At 41.9% G+C, this 23,563-nt stretch overlaps 1 protein-coding gene across 1 annotated transcript in view; it reads left to right on the top strand.

Moving 5' to 3' along the window:
• The window catches only part of SCARB2 (scavenger receptor class B member 2), an 82,611-nt gene that overhangs the window by 47,816 nt on the left and 11,232 nt on the right, over positions 1-23,563 (top strand). Inside the window, 5 exon segments of the mRNA NM_001102153.1 lie at positions 312-500; positions 6,740-6,831; positions 12,930-13,049; positions 16,987-17,156; positions 21,344-21,462. Of these exon segments, the coding sequence (NP_001095623.1) occupies positions 312-500; positions 6,740-6,831; positions 12,930-13,049; positions 16,987-17,156; positions 21,344-21,462 (690 nt within the window).

Raw genomic sequence — 23,563 nt, 5'->3', positions numbered from 1 at the left:
CGCCCCCAGCCTCTAGCCTTGATCAGGAGGAAGATGGGTGCCACCTTGTGGCAACGATGCCAATGCACTGCAAGAGTTGTTCCCTTTCTGCGGTTCCTGGGTTGCAAGTGAGGATCACATTTACGAAATGTAATACTGAGAAAGGACAATAAGTGAAGAGATTTCAGTCTCAGCCAGAGAGGAGCTCACTGGCTGATTTTTCAGCTGTTTGATCTCAATACTTACATATAGGTCTGCAGCCCCCTTTTCTGAAGGGGCAATAGGTGGTTGGGGTGCAGACACAGCTCTCTGAATTTGCCTGTGCTCCTCAGACCGCCATGGAATGGACCCAGCTGCCCTTACTTCGGGATATCATCGAGGCCCTGCTGAAGGCCTACCGGCAGAAGCTCTTTGTGACCCACACTGTGGATGAACTGCTCTGGGGTTACAAAGATGAAATCTTATCCCTCATCAACACTTTCAAACACGACATCTCTCCCTATTTTGGCCTGTTTTATGGGGTAAGTCGATTTTTCTTTTCAGAAACTGTGTGTTCAGCTGAAGAGGAGGGCATTCCAAAGCCAGATTGTATCTTCACTTTGGGTGAATTGCTTGGCATTCTTGATCTCTTGTAGAGTATGTGAAAAATAAGAAAGTGCTTTAGTAGGGGAAGAAAAACTTCTCCCACAATTTCAACATGCTACCAGCACTGACTTTGAATGAGTGTGAAAAAAATGTATGAAGTGGGGCTGTGTCATTAATCTTTCAAAGTGTCGTAAATATGAGTGATCAATGTCAAGTCTTGTTTCGACGGCTTAGCGACTAAACCCATGGATCAGCCTGACAAAGGCAAATGAGAAACTAAATAGGGATGTGATAGTACGTTAGGGATGGGAAGTACTTATTATATTTTCAGACATCTCATTTGTGAAAGATGTTGGATAATTTGAAACGCCATGTACCCCTCACCTATGATTCATTTAGCTTATACATGGAATTTTGCATCATTTCTTTGCAGATTTTATTTACTTTGATTTGCAACCCAAAAAATGGGCTTCCCTGGTAGCTCAGCTGGTAAAGAATCCACCTCCAAGGCAGGAGATCCTGGTTCAATTCCTGGGTCTGGAAGATCCACTGGAGGAGGGATAGGCTACCCACTTCAGTATTCTTGGGCTTCCTTGGTGGCTCAGCTGGTAAAGAATCTGCCTGCAATGGGTTCAGTCCCTGGGTTGGGAAGATCCCCTGGAGAAGGGAAAGGCTACCCACAACAGTATTCTGGCCTGGAGACTCCCATGGACTGTGTAGTCCATGGAGTTGCAAAGAGACGGACACAACTGAGCAAACCAAAAATATCAGCATTCAAGTAATTATTATTTGAAGTATATGTTATTAACTGCTCGAGCTTGAAATAAACTAAAATTGAAAGTGAAAATGTTAGTTGCTCAGTCCTGTCCAGCTCATGGCAACCCCATGGACTGTAGCCCTCCAGGCTCCTCTGTCCATGGAATTCTCCAGGCAAGAATACTGGAGTGGGTTGCCATTCTGTTCTCCTGGGGATCTTCCCCACCCAGGGATTGAACCCGTGTGTCTCACATCTGCATTGGCAAGTGGATTCTTTACTGCTAGTGCCACCTAAAAGCAATTAAAGTCTGTATCCCCCTGCCCCCCCCCCAAAAAAAAAACACTTGAGTGAAATGGATAGTTGAAAGGTTGATAAATGACAAACTTAAACTCAGGAAGAGAGGGTGAGTTCAGGGCAGGATATGTAATTGTGATTAATTTCCCCATCTTTAAATTTGTGGTTATTCTCTGGCTCTAACTACTGAAGAATATCACCTCATCCTGTAATCTCTTAGCATTTCAGTTGGTAAATGGTGGTAACACAGCCCCTGTGCTGTCAGGGATATATAACACTTAAAAACTATTCAAACAAAATGGTAAACAACTTTTAGACATTACCGTCACGAGAGGAGGGTCCTAGGACTAGGGTCCCACCAACCTTAATCCTTCACTCTGGGCAAGCAGACTCAGTCGATGTTCCCTGGAAGGTTCCATGTGACAGGAGCCCAGCTTCCATGGGACCAGAGGAAGCGCTGATTTCTTGTTAAGTTGTGACTAAACTCCTGTCTAGAAATAATTTCAGGGAACTCCCTACAGAGAGATACAAAGGCTACCACCCATCTGCCAAGTAGATTCTATTCCTCACACCTCAGTATTTCTCTGATAATTTTTGTTGTATAGCTTGCTTTTTGTTTTTACACTGACCTCATCAGACTTATGGGGCTTCCCAGGTGGCGCTAGTGGTAAAGAGCCCATCTGCCAATGCAGGAGACATAAGACATGTGGGTTTGATCCCTGGGTCAGGAAGATCCCCTGGAGGAGGTCATGGCAACCCACTCCAGTATTCTTGCCTGGAGAATCCTGGAGACAGAGGAGCCTGGTGGGCTACAGTCCATGGGGTCACAAAGAGGCAGACATGATTGAGGCAACTGAGCATGCATGCCTCAGACTTACAACTAATATCCTTAAATACCTGTTAAAAATGTAGTTCACATTTACAGGCTGATTTAAGAAATTGGTACTTTTGCTTTCCCACAGGAAGAATGTGTTGATTTACTTTATTTTTTCTTCTTTCTCTGCCTCCACTGTAACTCTATAAAACCTCATTAGTGAAAAACCCTAGCATTGCTCAGTTGGATTAGTACCTGGCAAGGATTTCCCACATTCAGGAAAAGAGCATGAGACATGGACTCAGAGGGTCGTCTGGATCCGTGTCCTGACTGTTTAATAACCAAGGGACTTCTCTGAACCTCGGTTTCATCATTTGTAACTTGAGACTAAAGGTATCCACACTTCAAAGCTTGTTTGAAATAGCCAAAATGAGAGTCCACAGAAGTGCTTTGCAAACTGTAAATTGCAACACACACATCCGGAACCGGTTTTTTCTTTTCTGTGACTCAGTCAGAAAAGAAGACCCTGAATTACTAATAATATGAACGGCTGGTATATGTTTCCATTTTGGAGGTATGTGTTTCCAAATAAACTCTCTCTACTGTTGTTTTTAAAAAGGCAAAGGTGTTTTTTGCTCAGTTTTTTATCTGCTCTAGCCAAATACTGACTATCGCCAGCATTACAGAGGTCCACACTTAGGCTGCCATTCATTCAAGACTGGGACAGACCGTGGGCTTGTGTACTTTGCTGGCACCTACCGCTCTGCACCTGTCTGAGCCTGGCCTCCAGTCTTGCCTTAATCCCAGTGATATCTACCACATATCCCTCTGATCCCGTAGACCATTCCACCTACTCCACTGCACCTTGTGACTAAAGAAGAAAACCTTAGTTAAGGCCATCGAACCTTTTTTCCTTCAAAGACTAATGATGAAACAATCAAATGATTTGGTTGTTTCATCTTTAAATGGTGGGACAGAATGTGAGAGTCGGAAGAGGTGATACAGACAGTGTGAGAGCAAGACAGCTCCTGAGAGCAAGAGACCTGGCTGGGTGTCTCTTAGTTGCGTACTGGAAAGCCAGTCAGGATATCTGTACCTGTTGATTTTAAGGTACCTCTGTTTTCCTTGGCATAAAAGAGTTTAAGCACCTCCCAGTGCTTGATGTATTATATAAAATGATGGTGGCTGGGAAGTATCTTTGAGAGGTCCTATTGCATGGATGGATTATGCATGTTTTATGCTAGCAGTATGAATGATGTCTTATTCTCAGAACATTTCTCCACCTCCTGCAGTAATATGTTTCTTGTATCCAACCCACATCCCTACTGCAGTAACACAAAACCTATTTATTCCTATTTGTCTTCAAACAAGAAAAGTTCTAGTGAGTAACAAGGAAGCATTGATATTCTGTGTCTGACTCTTAGGCCACTAACAGTTGGGGAGAACTCTTTGAGTGACTGAAATATTTAAATGCTAATCACTTCCCTTAGCCTACATTTGAGTTAGGTGGAGGACTGCAAGAAGTAACACACGTGTCTTTTTAAAACTCGGTGGTTCAACATTCTTTTGTGTGAGTATGCTTCTACGTTTATTGTATGTTCACATTGTTGCTCTCAAACAGATATGCTCCCTTCTCATATCTTAAAGTCATGTAAAATTTCATATGTGGAACACAATGTGACTATTATGTATGTGGACAGTGTTGACATATTGACATAGTTGGTGAAATAATATTGTGACAAAAAGAACCCAAGTAGGCAAAAAAAAAAAAAAATTGAAAAGAGAATTCACAAAGGGTATGAATTTTTTTAAGGCAAATGATTGAATGAAAAAAGAATTCAACCTCACTGAATACAGAAATGCAAAAAGAAATAAGAACCCCTTTTTTTTTGTTGACCCAATAAGCAAAGTTTAACAAAAGGCATCTGAGGAATGTAAATTGATGTATCTTGCTCTTTCCACTGAGTGATCTTGAGCAACTTTCAAAAGCTTTAAAAAAGTAATGTTCTCTTATCTAGCAATACCACCTTCAGTGGTCTATTTAGAAAATAAAAGCACAGAAAAGTTTTTAATCATAAAGATACACATACATTATTCATAGTAGCAAAAATTTTTTAACTATTCAGTAATAAGAAAGTGGTTAAATTATTTCCACCTAATATGAAGTCATTAAGTTGTTAAACCTAGGAAGAACTTTTAATAATACAGGAAATATGTTATACACATAACTAAAGAAATTGTATATATGTATAAAAATTGTGTGTAGCATATGCTATACATATGTATATTACATATATATGTACGTATAAGTTCTATAAATAAATTTTCTGTAGAAAAAAGACGAAGAAGAAACAGACCAAAATACTAAAAAATAAAAAAGTGTATATTGCTTCTTAAAGTCCTCCACTTAACTCAAATGTGGTCTAAGCTAAGTGGTTAAACATTTAATGTTTCAGAGTAATGCGTGCTATTTCTGGGAAACCAAAACTCCATTGCAGGTGAAGAATTTGTAAGAATGTACAGAGTATCTGTGTCATTAAGAAGTGTAACCTGGAACGAATATACAACTCAAGAAAATTTTGGTTGATGAATGGAATTGTATTAATGTCACTTTCTTCTATTCAAGTATAGTCAGGTCCTGGTCCTGGATTTATGCTTTTTTTATTTTTTAATTGAGATATAATTCACTTAACATAAAATTCCGCATTGAAAAGTGTACAGTTTGGTGGCTTTTATTATATTCACACAGTTGTGCAACTGCCACCACTGTGTAATTCCAGAACATTTTCATCACCTGCCCCAAAACCCACAGACTGTTAGTCTCTTCCATTCCTCATTCCCACCAGTTCCTGGTAACTTGAATCTATTCTCTCTATGTATAGATATGCCTATTGTGGGTTCGATCCCTGGGTCGGGAATATCCCCTGGAGAAAGCAATGGCAACCCACTCCAGTACTCTTGCATGGAGAATCCCATGGGTGGAGGAGCCTGGTGGGCTACAGTCCATGGGGTCGCAAAGAGTCGGACATGACTGAGTGACTTCACTTCATTGTGGACATACATATAAATGGAATGGAATTTATATGAAATCATATAAATGATTTCACACCCATGTTGTAGCATATGTCAGCACTTCATTCTTTTTCATGGCTGAGTAATACTCTGTTGTATGGATATACCACACTTTGTTTATCCATTCTTCAGTTGATGTATATTTGATTTATTTATACTTTTGGCAATTAAGAATAATGCTGCTATGAACATTTGTATACAGGTTTTTGTATGGCCATTAAATATAGATTTTGGAGTAGAATTCTCTTGGGTATATTATAGAAGTGGAATTTTGGAGTCTTATGGCAACATTATGTATAACTTTTTGATTAGCTGACAAACTGTTTTCCATAGCAACTGCCACATTTTACATTCACACCATCAGTGTAGAAAGGCTCTAGTTTCTCCACATCTTCACCAACACTTGGTCTTTTCTTTTTTTTAAAAATTGCCATCCTCATGGATATGAAGTTGTATCTCATTGTGGTTTTGATTTGCATTTTTCTAATAACTGATAATATTGAGCATCTTTTCATGTTTTTATTGGTTATTTGGATGATTTCTCTGGAGAAGTGTCTCTTCAATTCTCTGTCCATTGTTTAATTGGGCTCATACTTTTTAAAACCATAAAGTAATAATATGGCCAATATGGGATTTAACAAATAGTCATTCTATTCCCTAGTTCTGGTTCAGTCTTATGAGGCATGTAGGTTCCACTAGGGCAGTTTCATAAAGATTCTATGTGCTAGTTACTGTATCATTTAGGGTTCTCTAGAAAAACAGAATCAGTAGAGATTTGTATATTTATTGAGGGATTTATGTTGGGTTGGCCAGAAAGTTCGTTTTGCTTTTCCCCTAGGATATTATGGAAAAACCCAGATGAACTTCCAGCAAACCCAGGATTAAGGAATTGGCTTATATGATTGTGGGGGCTGCCAAGTGGCAAGTCTGAAATCCGTGGGACAGGCTAGCAGGCTGGAAACTCAGGCAGGATTTCTATGCTGTAGTCTTGAGGAGAGAATTCTTTTTCCTCCGGGAAACCTCAGATTTTGCTTTTAAAGCTTTCAGCTGATTAAATGAGCCTACGTACATTATCAACAGTAATCTCCTTTACTAAAGCTGAACTGATCACATCTACAATATATAGCAACATCTAGAGGATTGTTTGGCCAAACAACTAGGCACCGTAGCCTAGCCAAGTTAACACATAAAATGAACCATCACAGTTATCTTAAATAACCGTATTCACTTATTTTCAGAAAAATGGGACTAATGATGGAGATTATGTTTTTCTAACTGGAGAAGACAATTACCTTAACTTTTCCAAGATTGTGGAATGGAATGGGAAAACGTAAGTCTAATGGTTTATCAGTATAATTATTTTTTCAATTTTCATTTAAATTGAATGTCCACTTCTGCTTTATTTTGTTTAAAAATTAGCACAATCATTTTTGGGTAAAAAATATAGCAATTAAAAATCTATAATTATGCAAAATATCCTATAATATAAATAATATAGTCTAAACATGTAAAATTATTATTTTGTAAATCAAGATTGGGGTAAGTACTCCACAGATTAAATACTAAATTATTAGTATTAGTATACAATTATTAGTATTAGTATACAATTACCATAGAATGATATGTAGGTTTCTCACGGTTAAAGCATGAATCACAAGCTGGTGAAAAGGTTCACTCTTCCACTTGTTACTGTTTGTTGTTGTTTAGTCGCTCGGTCATGTCCGACTCTATTGCAGCCCCATGGGCTGTCCTCTGTCCATGGGATTTCCCAGGCTATAGTACTGGAGTGGGTTGCCATTTCCTCCTCCAAGGGATCTTCCTGACCCAGGGATCGAACCCACATTGAGTGATGTGTGGCTGCTGGGCAAATATTTTTCAAATTGCTGCCTGTTTTGGGGGAAGGAAAGAGATTCTTTTTTTAATTTAGTGATTGTGCATTGTTTGTCTATCTTTCTTTTATGGTGAAATACATTTCAGTTCATTGCTATAGAATTTCAAAATTATTTCACATTTATAACTTATAAACAAACTACCTCCAAAACCAAATTTCTCCAAAAAGGAACTGAGGCAACTTGCAATTAAGTCACACATAAAGCAAAATAATTTTTTTAGGTCATAGAAATTAGAAATCTTCAAGAAAAAGGAGGCTAATTATTCAGGGACTGTGGTAAGAGGAATTTTCTTCTTGAACATTAAATTTACTTTAAAGCTTCCCAGAAATACAGGCAAGAAAACTGGTGTGGAATATTATCTTTACAATTTTCTATAAAGCAAAAACTTTTTAAATTAAAATTTTTTTTTAATTTGTTATAACACATATATCCAGGTGCATACACATATATTTACATATGCATACACATACTCATTCCCAAGGATGTAAGAACCCTGAGAGAATATAAGAAACTGGCAACAGTGTTGCCTTTGGAGGCATAACTAGATGACTGGGTACTAGGCTAACAGAGAAATTTACTTGTGAACATAATATAGCTTGAGAAGGCAATGGCAGTCCACTCCAGTACTCTTGCCTAGAAAATCCCATGGACGGAGGAGCCTGGTGGGCTGCAGTCCATGGGGTCGCTAAGAGTCAGACACGACTTCACTTTCACGTTTCACTTTCATGCATTGGAGAAGGAAATGGCAACCCACTCCAGTGTTCTTGCCTGGAGAATCCCAGGGACGGCGGAGCCTGGTGGGCTGCCGTCTATGGGGTCGCACAGAGTCAGACACGACTGAAGCGACTTAGCAGCAGCAGCATAATATAGCTGGATTTTGTTTTAAAGCCAATCTGTTGTTTTCTTTTCAGTCTTTTAATAGAGTTTAATCCTTCTATGGGGGCTTCCCTGGTGGCTCAGAGGTTAAAGCACCTGCCTGCAATGTGGGAGACCTGGGTTCGATCCCTGGGTTGGGAAGATCCCCTGGAGAAGGAAATGGCAACCCACTCCAGTATTCTTGCCTATATGTGTTGTAACTACTGATACAATTACCATATATTGATATATTATTTCATATATTTACACTTATTTCGACATTCTTTTTCACCCTTAGCTGGTTATGTCTATTCTATCCTTGCTGCTGCTGCTGCTGCTGCTAAGTCACCTGAGTCATGTCCAACTCTCTGCGACCCCAGAGACGGCAGCCCACCAGGCTCTGCCGTCCCTGGGATTCTCCAGGCAAGAACACTGGAGTGGGTTGCCATTTCCTTCTCCAATGCATGAAAGTGAAAAGTGAAAGTGAAGTTGCTCAGTCATGCCCGACTCTTAGCGACCCCATGGACTGCAGCCTACCAGGCTACTCTGTCTATGGGAGTTTCCAGGCAAGAGTACTGGAGTGGGGTGCTATCACCTTCTCCGATTCTACCCTTAGATTATACTTAATAGTTTTTTTTTTCCTAACAGAATCATAAGTTAGCTATTATCTTTCTTCTTCCAATGAAACAATATCTTTACCCATTTCTTAGCACAGCTTCTGTGTTATTCTTGTCTACAACTTGTTTCACCTTTTTAGGAAGCCAAATATAACTTAAAAGTTCATTATATTTATAGTAAATTAAAATACCAATATATTTTATTAATTTGTTAGTATTTTTCTTCTCACATCTTCCCTTTGGGTTTAGTTTTTTTTATTGCTGAAGATCATTAGTACAGTGGTTCTCAAACAGGGCAGTTTTGCTCCCCAGAGGACACTGGGTGATGTCTGGACACATATCATCACAACTGGAGGTCGCTACTGGCATCTACTGGGTAGAGACCTGGGATGCTGCTAAACATCGTGCAGTGTACAAGACAGTCCCCTACAGAGAATTCCGTCAGTTTAGTTCAGTTGAGTCGCTCAGTCATGTCCGACTCTTTGCGACCCCATGACTACAGCACGCCAGACCTCCCTGTCCATCACCAACTCCCAGAGTCCACCCAAATCCATGTCCATTGAGTTGGTGATGCCATCCAACCATCTCATCCTCTGTCATCCCCTTCTCCTCCCGCCCTCAATCTTTCCCAGCATCAGGGTCTTTTCAAATGAGTCAGCTCTTCACATCAGGTGGCCAAAGTACTGGAGTTTCAGCTTCAACATCAGTCCTTCCAATGAACACTCAGGACTGATTTCCTTTAGGATGGACTGGTTGGATCTCCTTGCAGTCCAAAGGACTCTCAAGAGTCTTCTCCAACACCACAGTTCAAAAGCGTCAATTCTTCGGCACTCAGCTTTCTCTGTAATCCAACACTCACATCCATATATCAGGCTCAAAATGTTACTGGGTTGTTTGTTGTTGTTGAGTTGATAAGTCGTGTCTGACTTCTTGCAACTCCATGGACTGCAGCACCCCAGGTTTCCTTGTCCTTCATCATTTCCCAGAGCTTGCTCAAGCTCATGTCCATTGAGTCATTGATGCCATCCAACCATCTCATCCTATGTCGTCCCCTTCTCCTGCCTTCAATCTTTCCTAGCATCAGGCTCTTTTCTGATGAGTTGGCTCTTCACATCAGTTGGCCAAAGTAATGGAGCTTCAACTTCAGCATCAGTCCTTCCAGTGAATATTCAGGGTAGATTTCCTTTAGGATTGACTGGTTTGATCTCCTTGGGACTCTCAAGAGTCTTCTCCATCACCACAACTCAAAAGCCTCAATTCTTCCACAGTCATCCTTCTTTATGGTTCAACTCTCACATCCATACATGACTATTGGAAAAACCGAAGCTTGACTATACTAGGTTTGGAAACCCTCTATTAGTAGTTGTTTCAGTAAGGATCTGTGGGTGGTAAAATTTCTTAGACTGTGCATATTTAAAAATATCTTTATTTCACATTCAGTTTTTAATGATTTTAGTTTGGTATAGAATTCTAGTTTGACAGTTCAAAATTATGAAGATACTACTCCATTTACTTTTGATTATCTTTTTCCTTGACTTTATTGCAGTTTTACTACAACATAATCCAAATTTGAATTTATTTTATTCTGTTCAGCCCTTGGAGCATACTTTAAATCTAAGGCCTTGTATCTTTCTTAAAATTTGGAAAACTTTCAACAATTATATCTTAAATTATTGCCTCTCTGTTATTCACTCTATTCTTACTACCCTCCCCCAAACTCCCACTAAATGTTTATTGAAGCCTCTTGATATAGTCTCTATGTCTTGATCCTTTCATTTTTAATCTTCCTAAGATTATATCTGTGTAAATTCTTTGAAGTAATATTTCATTTAGCCTGTTCTTTCCAACTATGTACAGTCTAGCGTTTATCCCAGTAGAGAGTTTTTCTTTCAGAAACTGTTTCTATTCTGAAGATTTCTACTTTTTATTCTTTGGGTCTCTCTAGAGAAGACTCTTGAGAGTCCCTTGGACTACAAGGAGATCCAACCAGTCCATCCTAAAGGAGATCAGTCCTGGGTGTTCATTGGAAGGACTGATGTTGAAGCTGAAACTCCAGTACTTTGGCCACCTGATGTGAAGAGCTGACTCATTTGAAAAGACCCTGTTGCTGGGAGCGATTGAGGGCAGGAGGAGAAGGGGACGACAAAGGATGAGGTGGTTGGATGGCATCACCGACTTAATGGACATGGATTTGGGTGGACTCTGGGAGTTGGTAATGGAAAGGGAGGCCTGGTATGCTGCTGTTCATGGGGTCACAAAGAGTTGGACACAACTGAGCAACTGAACTGAACTGAAGACTTATTTTATTCTTCCCTTTTTATTTGTTAGTAGTTTGCTGTTCTTTTTGAAGGATGCTGCTCTTTCGTTTGTCTCTTTGAGGATACTAAACAGCCTATTTATTAACCAGATTGTTCAATTAATTTAATTTCTTCAAAAGTGAATTCATCTTATCATTGTTGATTTTGTTGCCTATTTCTTAGCATAAGTTGCTTTCATTAAAAAAATGTTAACTTGCAGAATTATTTTCATTGTTAAGTCTGTTATCTATCCACCTGCTCATCCATCCAACTATCCATCCATCCTCTCACCTCTCCCTAGGTAGCAGGTATGCAGTAGTCCACCCAGTAACCCCCCAAACCAGTATACATGGTGGACCTCCACCTCACAATTATGCAGAGCATGAAAAAGTTAGATACTAGCACCGACTCAGTGGACATGAGTTTGAGCAAACTCTGGGAGAGAGTGAAGGACAGAGAAGCCTGGTGTGCTGCAGTCCATGGGATTGGAAATAGGCAGACACGACTTAGTGACTGAACAACATCACAGATCTCGCCAAAAAATCAGCAGGCATCTTGGCCCAGATTCTGGTTATAAGGTGTCTGGGGCTTTCTGCCTCCCTGCGACTCAGCTTTGCTTTCTTCAGCCTTTCTTGCTGAGCAGAAAAAATCCCTGCCCTAGATCCTGATTTCAAGCCCTTGATGGACCACCTTTAATCCTCACCAACCTCAGAATCCAGACTTGCAGATCTTTCTCTTGGCTTCCATACCTGCAGCCCAGTAGGCCAGCAGCTTTAGCCTTCTCACTACTTGGCATTTGTCACCTTTCATTGTCAAAAAAGATGTTTGTGCTTGAGTGGAGTATAGACCTTCTAACTGTTCCCTTTTACGGTTTATCAACCACTGCTCTGTGATTTTACTTGGAAGAGACCCTTAATACATGAATTTAGAATTTCACCTTGACCAGAAGTTGGAAGAATTCCTGTTTTTTGCCCATTCCTTCCTATCTTTTGCATTTTATACCATTATTCAAGGAATTAATTTTTAAAAACCTGCTATCTCAACTGTGCTCTTAGTGAGTCTAAAATCAATTCAAAATTAAACTTTCTTGTGACCCAAGAGAAGCCTTCTGTTAATTTTGGATCAGAGAGCTGTTTGGAGGGGAGACAGTTAATGATCTATCGTGAATATTATCTTCCTGAACATGTTTGTCCAGAGTTCATCTGACTGTGGGCTGGCTGTGAACACGGCTGTTGTGAATGGCAAATTGGATCACTGCTTAAAGCACGTGGATATCTCTAAACCTTTACAGGAGACCCTCAGTTTTGAAGGAAGGGAAGAAGGATGTTTGACTGTTTTCTCTGTCAGAATTGATATTTGGAAATCAGGGCCCTGCTTTTCCCCCTCTTGATCCAATTTCCAACCAATATCACCCTAGTCTGCGTGTGAACAAGGTTCTGTGGGTAGCCAGCTCCCAGTTAGGTCTTGAAAAGTCAGACCATTAAAAAAAAAAAGCTTAGTGACTTTGCTGGTGGTCCAGTGGTTAGGAATCCTCCTTCCAATACAGGGGCTGTGTGTTTGATCCCTGGTCTGGGAACTAGGACCCCACATGCTGCAGAGGTACTAAGACCGTGCACCACTAGAGAGCCAACATGCCGCAACAAAGGGTCCTTGTACCACAGCTAAGACCCGACAAAGCCAAAAATACATAAATAGATAAATATGTCTTTAAAAATAGCCTAAAATCCAGTGTGACTATCTGGACTCTTTCTTGTTTCCCTGTGACAGGTCGCTTGACTGGTGGACAGCAGATGAGTGCAATATGATCAATGGAACAGATGGAGACACTTTTCACCCGTTAATCACCAGAGATGAAGTCCTTTATGTCTTCCCATCTGATTTTTGCAGGTAAGAACTTGAAATGTGAGTTCTTTGACTACACGGCCGTCAAAAATATGAGGGATGTATATAATTGCACTTATTTGATGAGGATATTTAGGCTTAATGAGTGACCAGCGATAATGGCATATTGAAAAACAAGAGAAGGTGTAGCCATTCACAAACCAGCTGTGTTGGTTTGAATATGAGCTCCACCACTTAACAGCTGTGTGACCTTGGAAACATTTAACTACTCTTTGCCTCACTGTCCTCATTTATAAAGTAGGGACAGAAATAGTTGCCTACTTTGGGAGTTGTTTTGAGGATAAATGAGTTACTTTAATAAAATACTTAGCCCAAGGCCTGTCACACAGTAAATAATATTAGTTCTTCATTATTATGATATCCTCTATCAGATGTAAAATTTGCTCTGGTCTTCTTCCAGTTGCTACATAGAAGATAAAGAAATCATGCCGTGGTCCCTACTTCAGAGTTCATAGGTCTTTGCTGAGCACTAACCTTCCCGATGAGCATATCTGCTCATACTTGGCCCGCATCTGTCCCTCTCTCCCACCTGCTGTTTCTCTCCAGACACCCACAATGAAGTCCCCTCCGTGGGAGGAAGGCATCCTACTCCACACCCTGACTCCCGTCTCCCCGTCGTTACCTCTCCTTCCACCCTTCACCATCATACTGCCCAGATGAGTAGCCGATCACGCAGCCTCCCTTTCCTCTCCTGCACCCTCCTGCAAGGCTTTTTATGAGACCTCCTATGTTGGAGGTCACCTAGTTACCTTTGACTCTATGGCGTCTACATTCTCAAGAATGGCTGTTCTTCTGGCTTTCATTTATTGTTGTTCAGTCACCAAAGCGTGTCCATGACCCTGTGGGCTGCAGCATGCCAGGCTTCCCTGTCCCTCACCATCTCCCAGAGTTTGCCCAAGTTCATGTCTATCGAATAGGAGATGCCATCCAACCAACTCATCCTCTGTTGCCCCCTTCTCCTTCTGCCCTCAATCTTTCCCAGCATCAGAGTCTTTTCCAGTGAGTTGGCTCTTTGTATCAGGTGGCCAAAGTGTTGGAGCTTCATCATCAGTCTTTCCAAAGAGTATTCAGGGTTGATTTCCTTTAGGATGGACTGGTTTGATCTCCTTGCTGTCCGAGGGACTGTCATATCTCACACAGTTGAGCACCTCCCCAGCCAGCCCTGTCAGAATCACTGTAAATCTCCCTCATCTCTTGCACTAAATTAGCCGCAAGTGCTATTCATCCTCCTCAGAAAGAGCTCTTCTTTCACTCCCCACTCCGGCCCCAGTCTCTGTGCCACAGTGCAGACCTTTCCCAGCTCTGGAGCGGACTATCGGTCACCCTCCAGCCAGCTGTTCTACCTGGTCAGTATTTGTGGAAGGACCGAAGAAAGAGAACATGTTTGAGTGCAATGAGTGAGACAAGGAAACCTAGGAGGGCAGGAGGGGCTTATTAAAGATTTGCCACAGAGGCAACTTTTTCTTGTCTGGTACCACCACTTGTGAAGAGCCACTTGGCAGCGCTTAGTAACGCCAAAGACCTCCAACCCCATGGTTTCACACACCTCTCCAACATGGGTTCCCTAGCCTGAAGAACTTGGATACCTATGTGAGGGAGACTTACACATCGATTGTAGTTAGGAAAACACTGGCAGTGTTGCCAGAAATAATCAATAAACGATCTATAATTGGAATAGAAAAGTTTTACTTGAGCCAAACTGAGGGCTGTAGCCCAGGAGACGCTAATTCAGAGAGGACTTGAATTGTATTTTGTCAGACTACAAAATGTGGGAGGCGTACAAGGCAAAAACCTCAAGGGTACAGTTAGTTACATGAGTTGTTTATCAAGAAATATAGCTGGACCTGTCGAGAAGTAAGGGTGCTTGTTAAACGAGGGTTGGCTGGGATCTGAAATGTTTGCCTAATTGCAAGGGGAGACCTCGACCCTGCAGTTGCAGCTGTCCGCTGCTAGGAGATACTGTTTTGAGAACAGCTAGTGGCGTCCTTGAGTTTAACGCAGTTCAGAAAGTTCAAGTTTTCAGTGATGCAGGAGTGTGTCTGAAACCACATCCACAGTGGTCACCCAGTTCCCTCCTGGATGTCTGAACCACAGCTACTCCATTTTGGTTTTTAAATACATTCCCTTCATTAATGGTTAAAGCAGATGTACCATGCATGTTCGACAGGCCATAAGACAGGCTGTTCTCGTTAGCATAAAGTTTAAGTTAATTCATGTATAAGCCGAAATCACTTCCCCATATCTCAATATGTAAAAATTTCTTCCATCCAAAGCAATCTGAGTGCCTATGAAAAGGAGAACATAAATAAATAAATGGGATCTTTGTATGATAGAATATCGTATAAAAAGTAAAATATAGCAACCAGAGCCATGTACTTTAATGCGAGAAATCTTAAAAATATAACGTTGAAGGAAGAAGCGAATTACAGAAAGACAACATGGTATACTATTATAATAACATTTAGAAATAACAGTGCCACATGTTGTTTATGAGTATGTATGTAGGTAAAAGTATAAAGGCCTGGGAACTTCCCTGTGGTCAGTGGCTAAGATGCTGTGCTCCCAATGCAGGGGGCTCTGGTTCCATCCCTGGTCAGGGATCCAGATCCCACATGCCACAACTAAGTGTTCATGTCACAACTAAAAATGCAAAGATCCTACATGCAAACTTTGATCCAGCACAGCCAAATTAATTATTTTTTTTAAAAAGCATAGAGGTCTGCATGGGAATGATAAACCCGAAATTCAGGATAGTGGTTACCTCTGGGGATGCAGAGAAAGATCAGAGTCAGGAGTATTAGAGAACTTCAGTTGTAGCCGTAAATATATATTTTATTTATCTGAGTGGTGTTTGTTATAAAACATATTTATTATAATATTTTTCTCTATTTTTCTATTTGCTTAAAATTTTCATTAAGAAATGCTGCAGGGGTGAGATGTACAGTGGAAGGCAACTCCTGCATTAGTCACAACCCAGCGAGAGACATGTCCCACCTGTGGTTCAGAGATGAAACGTGAGGCCCCCCTCAGCCTTCAGACAACCTCGGATGCAGGGATGAAGGCTCTCAGACAAGGCATGTGAAAGTGCCTTGGCTGTCACTTAAAGTGAAAGCGAAAGTCCCAGGGACTATACAGTCCATGGAATTCTCCAGGCCAGAAGACTGGAGTGGGTAGCCTTTCCCTTCTCCAGGGGATCTTCCCAACCCAGGGATCGAACCCAGGTCTCCTGCACTGCAGGTGGATTGTTTACGAGCTGAGTCACGAGGGAAGCCCAGCTGTCACTCGGGTGCTATGCAGATAGCTGGCTGGTTTGTGTTAGAAGGAACCACTGATTGAAACCCTAATCTCTGAGGGCAGAATTGATGTTCTACTCTGTTGAAATAAATAACCATGGCAAAATATGGAAACTATTTTTACTTGGGGGAAATGGGTATATCTAATCAAGTATCTGTCTAATGGGGCGCTTGTCCAGGCCTTTGGGAATCTGCGGGGCCACGCCTTTGTCACCTCCTCTGCTTCCGCTTTGTCTCGGCTTCTCCCTGGCTTTTTTTCCTTTGCTTCTGCTCCATCCACACTGGCATGTGCCCTTGCTGGTCTGGACGACTCTTCTTTCTTTTAGCATAAGCATCCATTCTAACTCATTTTCTTGGTTTTCTACCACACATTATGTCTTTTTCTCAGTCTCATTGGGATGTTAGCACAGTTGCTGCCTCTTAAACATCTTTCACTGCAGTCCATCTCCTAGTTTGTTATACACTGAGTGGCTTGAGCTCCTCTCAGTCTTTCTTTGGCCTCTTCACTTCCTGTGTATCCTGTAAGTGTTTAGCTGGATTACACCTGAGAACAGTTGGCTGACTTACTGATTCAGGCAGACCATGCTAATGGGGACCCAAGCTGACTTTTTATCCTTACTTCCCAACAGGTCAGTGTATATAACTTTCAGTGACTTTGAGAGTGTCCAGGGACTGCCTGCCTTGAGGTATAAGGTGCCTGCAGAAATATTAGCCAATACCTCAGACAACGCTGGCTTCTGTATACCTAAAGGAAACTGCCTGGGTTCAGGAGTTTTGAATGTCAGCGTCTGCAAGAATGGTAAGAATTCAGAGAGGGGACACGGGTGGCGGTCCCGGGGTCTGGATGTACGATCGATGTTCTTCAACAAAGAAGGTTGTCGGCCCGATAGAAAGAGCAATCCCAACCTCTTAGGAATAATGTTTTGTTAGAGACAGACTCACAGACGTAGAAAACAGACTTCTGGTTACCAAGAGGAAGCAGAGGGTATAAATTAGGAATTTAAGACCAGCAGGTACAAATTACTATATATAAAATAAAGAACAAGGTCCTACTGTACAGCACAGGGGACTATATTCAATATCTTGAATATATATATATATAATATATGTATAAATGAATCACTTCACTGTACACCAGAAATGAACACAACATTGTAAGTTAACTACAATTTAAAGAAAAGTTCTGTAACATGGCTATAGCATAGTTTTTTTTAAAAAGCATTGGCTTTCCTGTAATGCTTTTATTGCTAGGATGCCATGTTGTGTTTTTTCTGGGCAGTAGTTCAGGAGTGGTTTTGGCTTTGTTTGTTTTCAAGCTGGTCCTGGGCTAGGAGTGGCTGGTGGCCGCCTGTGCTGTGTGGGTCTCCTTGGCACCAGGCGCTGGCCTGGGGAACTGGACCCCGCCGCACCCGGGTCTCCTGCACATGCGCATGGAGCAGCGCAGCTCCAAAGGGGGCGGGGCTGTAGCTTAGGCGTCCTTCGTTTTTTTCCCTTTGGCTCTTCAACTGAGCACATTTTTGTTTGTTTTTTAGTTTTTTTGTTGGAGTTGATTTACAATGTTGTCTTAGCTTCTGCTGCATAGCAGAGTGAATCAGTTACACATATACATATATGCACGCAGTCTTAGCTTCTTTTCCCTATGCATTTTTACAGACTACTGAGTAGAGTCCCTGTGCTATGCAGTAGGTCCTTATTAGTTATCTATTTTATATATAGCAGTGTGTATATGTTAATCCCAGCCTCCTAATTTATCCCTCCTTCTACCCGTTTCCCCTTTGGTAACCATAAGATCATTTTCTTCATGTTACGCTATTCCTGTTTTGTGAATAAGTTAATTTGTGCCATCTTTTAAGACTCCATATATAAGCGATATCATATGATGGTTGCCTTTCTCTGACTTACTTCACTTGGTATGACAATCTCTAGGCCCATCCATGTTACTGCAGATGGTGTTATTTCATTCTTTTTTTTTTTTTTTTTAATGGCTGAGGATATTCTATTGTAAATATATACCACATCTTCTTTATCTATTCATCTGTTGGTGGCCATTTAAGTTGCTTCCATGTCCTGATTATTGTGAACAGTGCTGCTATTAACATTGGGGTGCATGTATCTTTTCCAATTACAGTTTTAATAGAAATAATAGTTCATATTACTAGCAGCTTACTAGTACCAGTCACTGTTGTAAGTGTAATACATGTAAAGAATTAACTGATTTCATTTTCAAAACAAGGCTGAAACAGAAAGTAAAGACTCAGGTAATAGGAGAGTTCATACCTTGGTAATGATTCTCATTACTCTTAAAACTAAGAGTTAATTTTAAGCAGAGTTAGTTTTAAACCCTGACCACAAAGTTCCCAATGTTTCATAAAAATGTCTGAGCTAACCTTCTCCTTTCCGTGAATGAGGTGGAATGACCAGCGGTGCAGCTGACAAAAGCATTTTGTGCATCACAAGGATAGTTTTCACAATCATATGCTGCAAAAACAGCCTTGTTAGATAGACAACCAGGGGCCTCTTTTTATAATTGTGGAAACCAAGGCTCAGAGAAGGAATAGGATTTTTTATAAAATCTTTATCTGAGCAAATTCCTGCTAGAATTTAGGGTCTCTTCATATCTGTACTGTGATGTTTCTTGGGCTTCAATTCTTTAGTTTCTGTTGAGAAACTTGGTAACCCCTTTCTCTTGATTAAAAAAAAAAATTTTTTTTCTGAGTAATGTGCTAACTTTCACCCCCTTGTCTGTGTGGTTTGGAAGTTCCCTTTGGGCTAATCCTCCCTTTCGTTGTCTGTTGAGGTCATGGCTCGCAAGACTGGCCATACATCAAAATGATCTGGAGAATCATTAAAAGCATCTATCCCAGAGCCCACATACTAGGGCCCCAGAATCGGTATTTTTTAATGGGCTTCATATGATTCTCATGAAGATGGTGCCTGCATGATTGGGAATGACTGTTCTGGGGAGCACACACCCCAGCGCGGAGATTAGACCTCTCCTGCAGACTCAGTGAGGGGTAGTCCTGATGCAGCACGTGCCTGATCAGCCCATGGTTCTGTGGTTCAAGGCACACATCAGTAACCTTCTGCTTTCTCAAGAAGTTGGTGTCAGAACCCACAGAAGGATTCTATTTTGCAACAAACTTCTGGCTTTAGTCCTTTTCCTCTTGCCTCTTCTGTGTTCCCAGGTGTGAACTAAAATGGTAGCCTCCAGGACTGTCCTCCAGTGTTTTGAATTCCTCAGGGGAACATGTTGGCTAGTGGGATGAGTGAGGGTTCTGGAGTCAGAGGAATCTGGGTTTGAATCCTATTCTGTTCGTTAGCAAATTGGCCCTGTTGCTGAAGGAGGGTTCCGGACAGCAGTTTTCTCATCTGTAAAATGGGACTGATTATAACTTCCTTGGAAGGCTGTGTGAAGGTGAGAGATAAATGTATGCCCAACACTCAGGACAGTGTCTGGCCCTTACTGTCTTCAACAGATCTTTAAAAATACATTTTAAAGGTCAGCATCCTTTAAAGAAGAAAATCGTGTCTTTGTGAAACTGTGTAGCAATAGAGAACAAAACTCTGTGTGTCACGAGAGAGACGTCTGAGCCATGGACTCAGACTTCAATTACTTGCCATTAGGTAGTTCAGACGGTAAAGAATCTGCCTGCAATGCCAGAGACTCAGGTTTTTTCCCTAAGTCGGGAAGATCCCCTGGAAAAGGGAATGGCAACCCACTCCAGTATTCTTGCCTGGGAAATCCTGTGGACAGAGGAAGCTGGTGGGCTACAGGCCATGGGGTTGCAAAGAGTCAGACACAACTGAGCAGCTAACACACAGGCTAATTTTTCCCCAAATATATTTTCCTGGCAGGAGTGACTGGGTCCCACTCTTCTTTTCAAGAGCAAAACCTAGAATAGGTTTCCTTTAATAATTTGTTCTTTATTTATTTCTTAAAAGGAGTAGAAAATATTTTTAAAAAAAGAAAGAAAGAAAAGAAAACTAGTGTCTTCCTGTGGGCAGGCGTGGATCTAGTCAGAGGCTGGGCTGATGGCAGGACCAGGCAGAGTCTTAAAAAAATTCTGCATAGGGAATTCCCTGGTGGTAGAGTGGGTTAGGACTCCACGCTTTCACTGCTGAGGGTGCAGGTTCAACCCCTGGTTGGGGAACTAAGATCCCACGAGACACAGCCTCCTCACCCCACCCAAAAAAGTATTCTGTATCAACACATGCAGGAGAACAAAGCCTATCTTGGGTAAAACAAAAACAGAAAAGCAAGCAGGTGAGGAGGGCAGTGGGGAAAATCCACTTACGGATAGAGAATCACAGGTGAAACAAATGCTTGAAGATGAGCTGACCCTCATTCCTTCCAAAGAAATCCCAGGGCTGATCTCCTTTAGAATGGACTGGTTGGATCTCCTTGCAGTCCAAGGGACTCTCAAGAGTCTTCTCCAACACCACAGTTCAAAAGCATCAATTCTTCGGCGCTCAGCCTTCTTCACAGTCCAACTCTCACATCCATACGTGACCACAGGAAAAACCATAGCCTTGACTAGACGACCCTTTGTTGGCAAAGTAATGTCTCTGCTTTTGAAGTTGAAAAATAATAATTCAGCTAGTAGTAGTGTTACTCAGTCATATCCGACTCTCTGCCACCCTGTGGACTAAGCCTGTCAGGATCCTCTGTCCATGAAAATTTCCAGGCAAGACTACTAGAGTGGGTTGCCATTCCCTTCTCTAGGAGATCTTTCTGGCCCAGGGGTCAAACCCAGGTCTCCTGCATTGAAGGCAGATTCTTGGTATAAAATAGGGGTAAATGACATGTCAGAAATTGAAGTATAAATCCCAAGCTAGGACTTTTAGCCTGACCCTGTCCTCCACTCAAGTTTTCTGTATCCAGCTTTCCACCCCTCATTGAGAAACCAGATTTGTGGTCAGGAACTGTATATTCAGCTTAGACTTGAAAGAACCACATCACTCATTTCTGTTTTCCTCACACTGCAGGTGCACCTATTATTATGTCTTTCCCACACTTCTACCAGGCAGATGAAAAGTTTGTCTCTGCCATTGGAGGCATGCATCCAAATAAGGAATATCATGAGACGTTTGTGGACATCAATCCCGTGAGTACACACGTCTTCCTGGTTAAAAAGCAGACATGTTATTCTGTCTACATGGTGTTCACCAGTTTAGCCCTGAGCACTCTTGAGAAATATATTGTCTTCCTTTCATTTATATATTCAAGTGGAGGGAACTTGGCTCCGTGCAATGTGATGCATAGTCTCATGACCCGGCCATTAGAACGCTAAGCTCTATGAAGCTAATATGCAGAAAAAAACAGCAAATCCCCTTTAACACAAAAGCAACAATGAAAGTTCAATCATTGGAAACCACTGGAATCAGACAAGGTAACTGGATCTTCTTCTGTTGCCAAAAAAGTGGCCTGAACATATATATGCGTTTCTCCCACTGAGCCACAGATCAGCAGGGTGAAGATATTCCTCTGCTTACTTGCTGCCAGGAATGTTTTAGTTGAAATTTAAATATATATATATATAAGCTTTAGTCGCTTTTGGCAAAACACTTTATACAGGTGTTTTTGAGAGTTATTATATGACAACATTAATTTAAAGGGCATCAGATATACATACACTGTAATCCCATGTTCACAGAGGAGAAAAACTAAAAACCATGTTAAAAGGATGTGAGTATCATTTCATAGCATGAGAGCCTCTCACTGTAGGGACTGAACGCAATATCGTCTTTCTTGGGATTCTGAACACATGCATGGAACAGTCACCCAAGAGCAAACACATTCTTTGAGCACAGCAATTTACGGGCATTTCGCTCAAAACTACTCATTGCATTTACATTTGAGAAATTGGTGCCCTTATCTTCTTATGAGGGCTTCCCAGCTGGCTCAGTGGTAAAGAATCCACCTGCCAGTGAAGGAGATGAGGGTTAGATCCCTGGGTTGGGAAGATTCCCTGGAAGAGGAAATGGCAACCCATTCCAGTATTCTTGCCTGGACAATCCCCATGGACAGGGGAGACCGGCAGGCTGCAGTCCATGGGGTCACAAAGAGTTGGACACGACTGAGCTACTGAGCACACACAGCACATCTTATGAATAAGATCTGGTGTGGTTTTCTCCCTTTTCTCTCTTAACCATCAGTCAGTTCCTTTTCAGCAACCAAACTGTTTGCGGGTGCTTGTCACCAGGGCAAGGCACAGCCCCACACCCTTGGTGCAAAGGTGGAGTGGCCATGGGGGGATGATGCTGCATCTGCCCTCTGGGCTCTGTGGGGTGGGCCTGGCTGTGCATGGGCACTGTTCTCTGGCTGTGACCACATCCTCCTCTTAGTGGTCTGACCCTCTGCCTGCATACCCAGGCCCAACAGTCCAGTTCAGTCCAGTCGCTCAATCGTATCCGACTCTTTATGACCCCATGGACTGTAGCACACCAGGCCTCCCTGTCCATCACCAGCTCCCAGAGCTTGCTCAAACTCATGTCCATCAAGTCGGTGATGCCATCCAATCATCTCATCCTCTGTTGTCCCCTTCTCCTCCTGCCTTCACTCTTTACCAGCATCAGGGTCTTTTCCAAGGAGTCAGTTCTTCACATCAGGTGGCCAAAGTATTAGAGCTTCAACTTCAGCATCAGTCCTTCCAATGAATATTCAGGACTGATCTCCTTTAGGATGGACTGGTTGGATCTCCTTGCAGTCCAAGGGACTCTCAAGAGTCTTCTCCAACACCACAGTTCAAAAGCATCAATTCTTCTGTGCTAGCTTTCTTTATAGTCCAACTCTCACATCCATACACGACCACTGGAAAAACCATGGCTTTGACTATACGGACTTTTGTTGGCAAAGTAACGTCTCTGCTTTTTAATATGCTGTCTAGGTTGATTGTAGCTTTTCTTCCAAGGAGCAAGCATGTTTTAATTTCAGGGCTGCAGTCACCATCTATGGTGAGTTTGGAGCCGAGACCCGACAGGGTATCTGTTAAATCTCCTTCCTGCCCAGGTCCTCTAGTGCTTTGCTATTCAAAGTGACAGCATCCTGGGCTTCCCACGTGGCTCTGTGGTAAAGAAGCTGCCTGCTAATGTAGGAGATGTGGGTTCCATGCCTGGGTCAGGAAGATCCCATGTGCTGTGTAGCAACTAGGCCCATGTGCCACAACTATTGAGCCTGTGCTCTACAGCCCGAGGGTTGCAGCCACT

Source organism: Bos taurus, chromosome 6 (assembly GCF_002263795.3).
Source record: "Bos taurus isolate L1 Dominette 01449 registration number 42190680 breed Hereford chromosome 6, ARS-UCD2.0, whole genome shotgun sequence".
In the NCBI taxonomy this organism is placed as follows: Eukaryota; Metazoa; Chordata; class Mammalia; order Artiodactyla; family Bovidae; genus Bos; species Bos taurus.
This window is presented reverse-complemented; position numbering and strand designations above follow the sequence as displayed.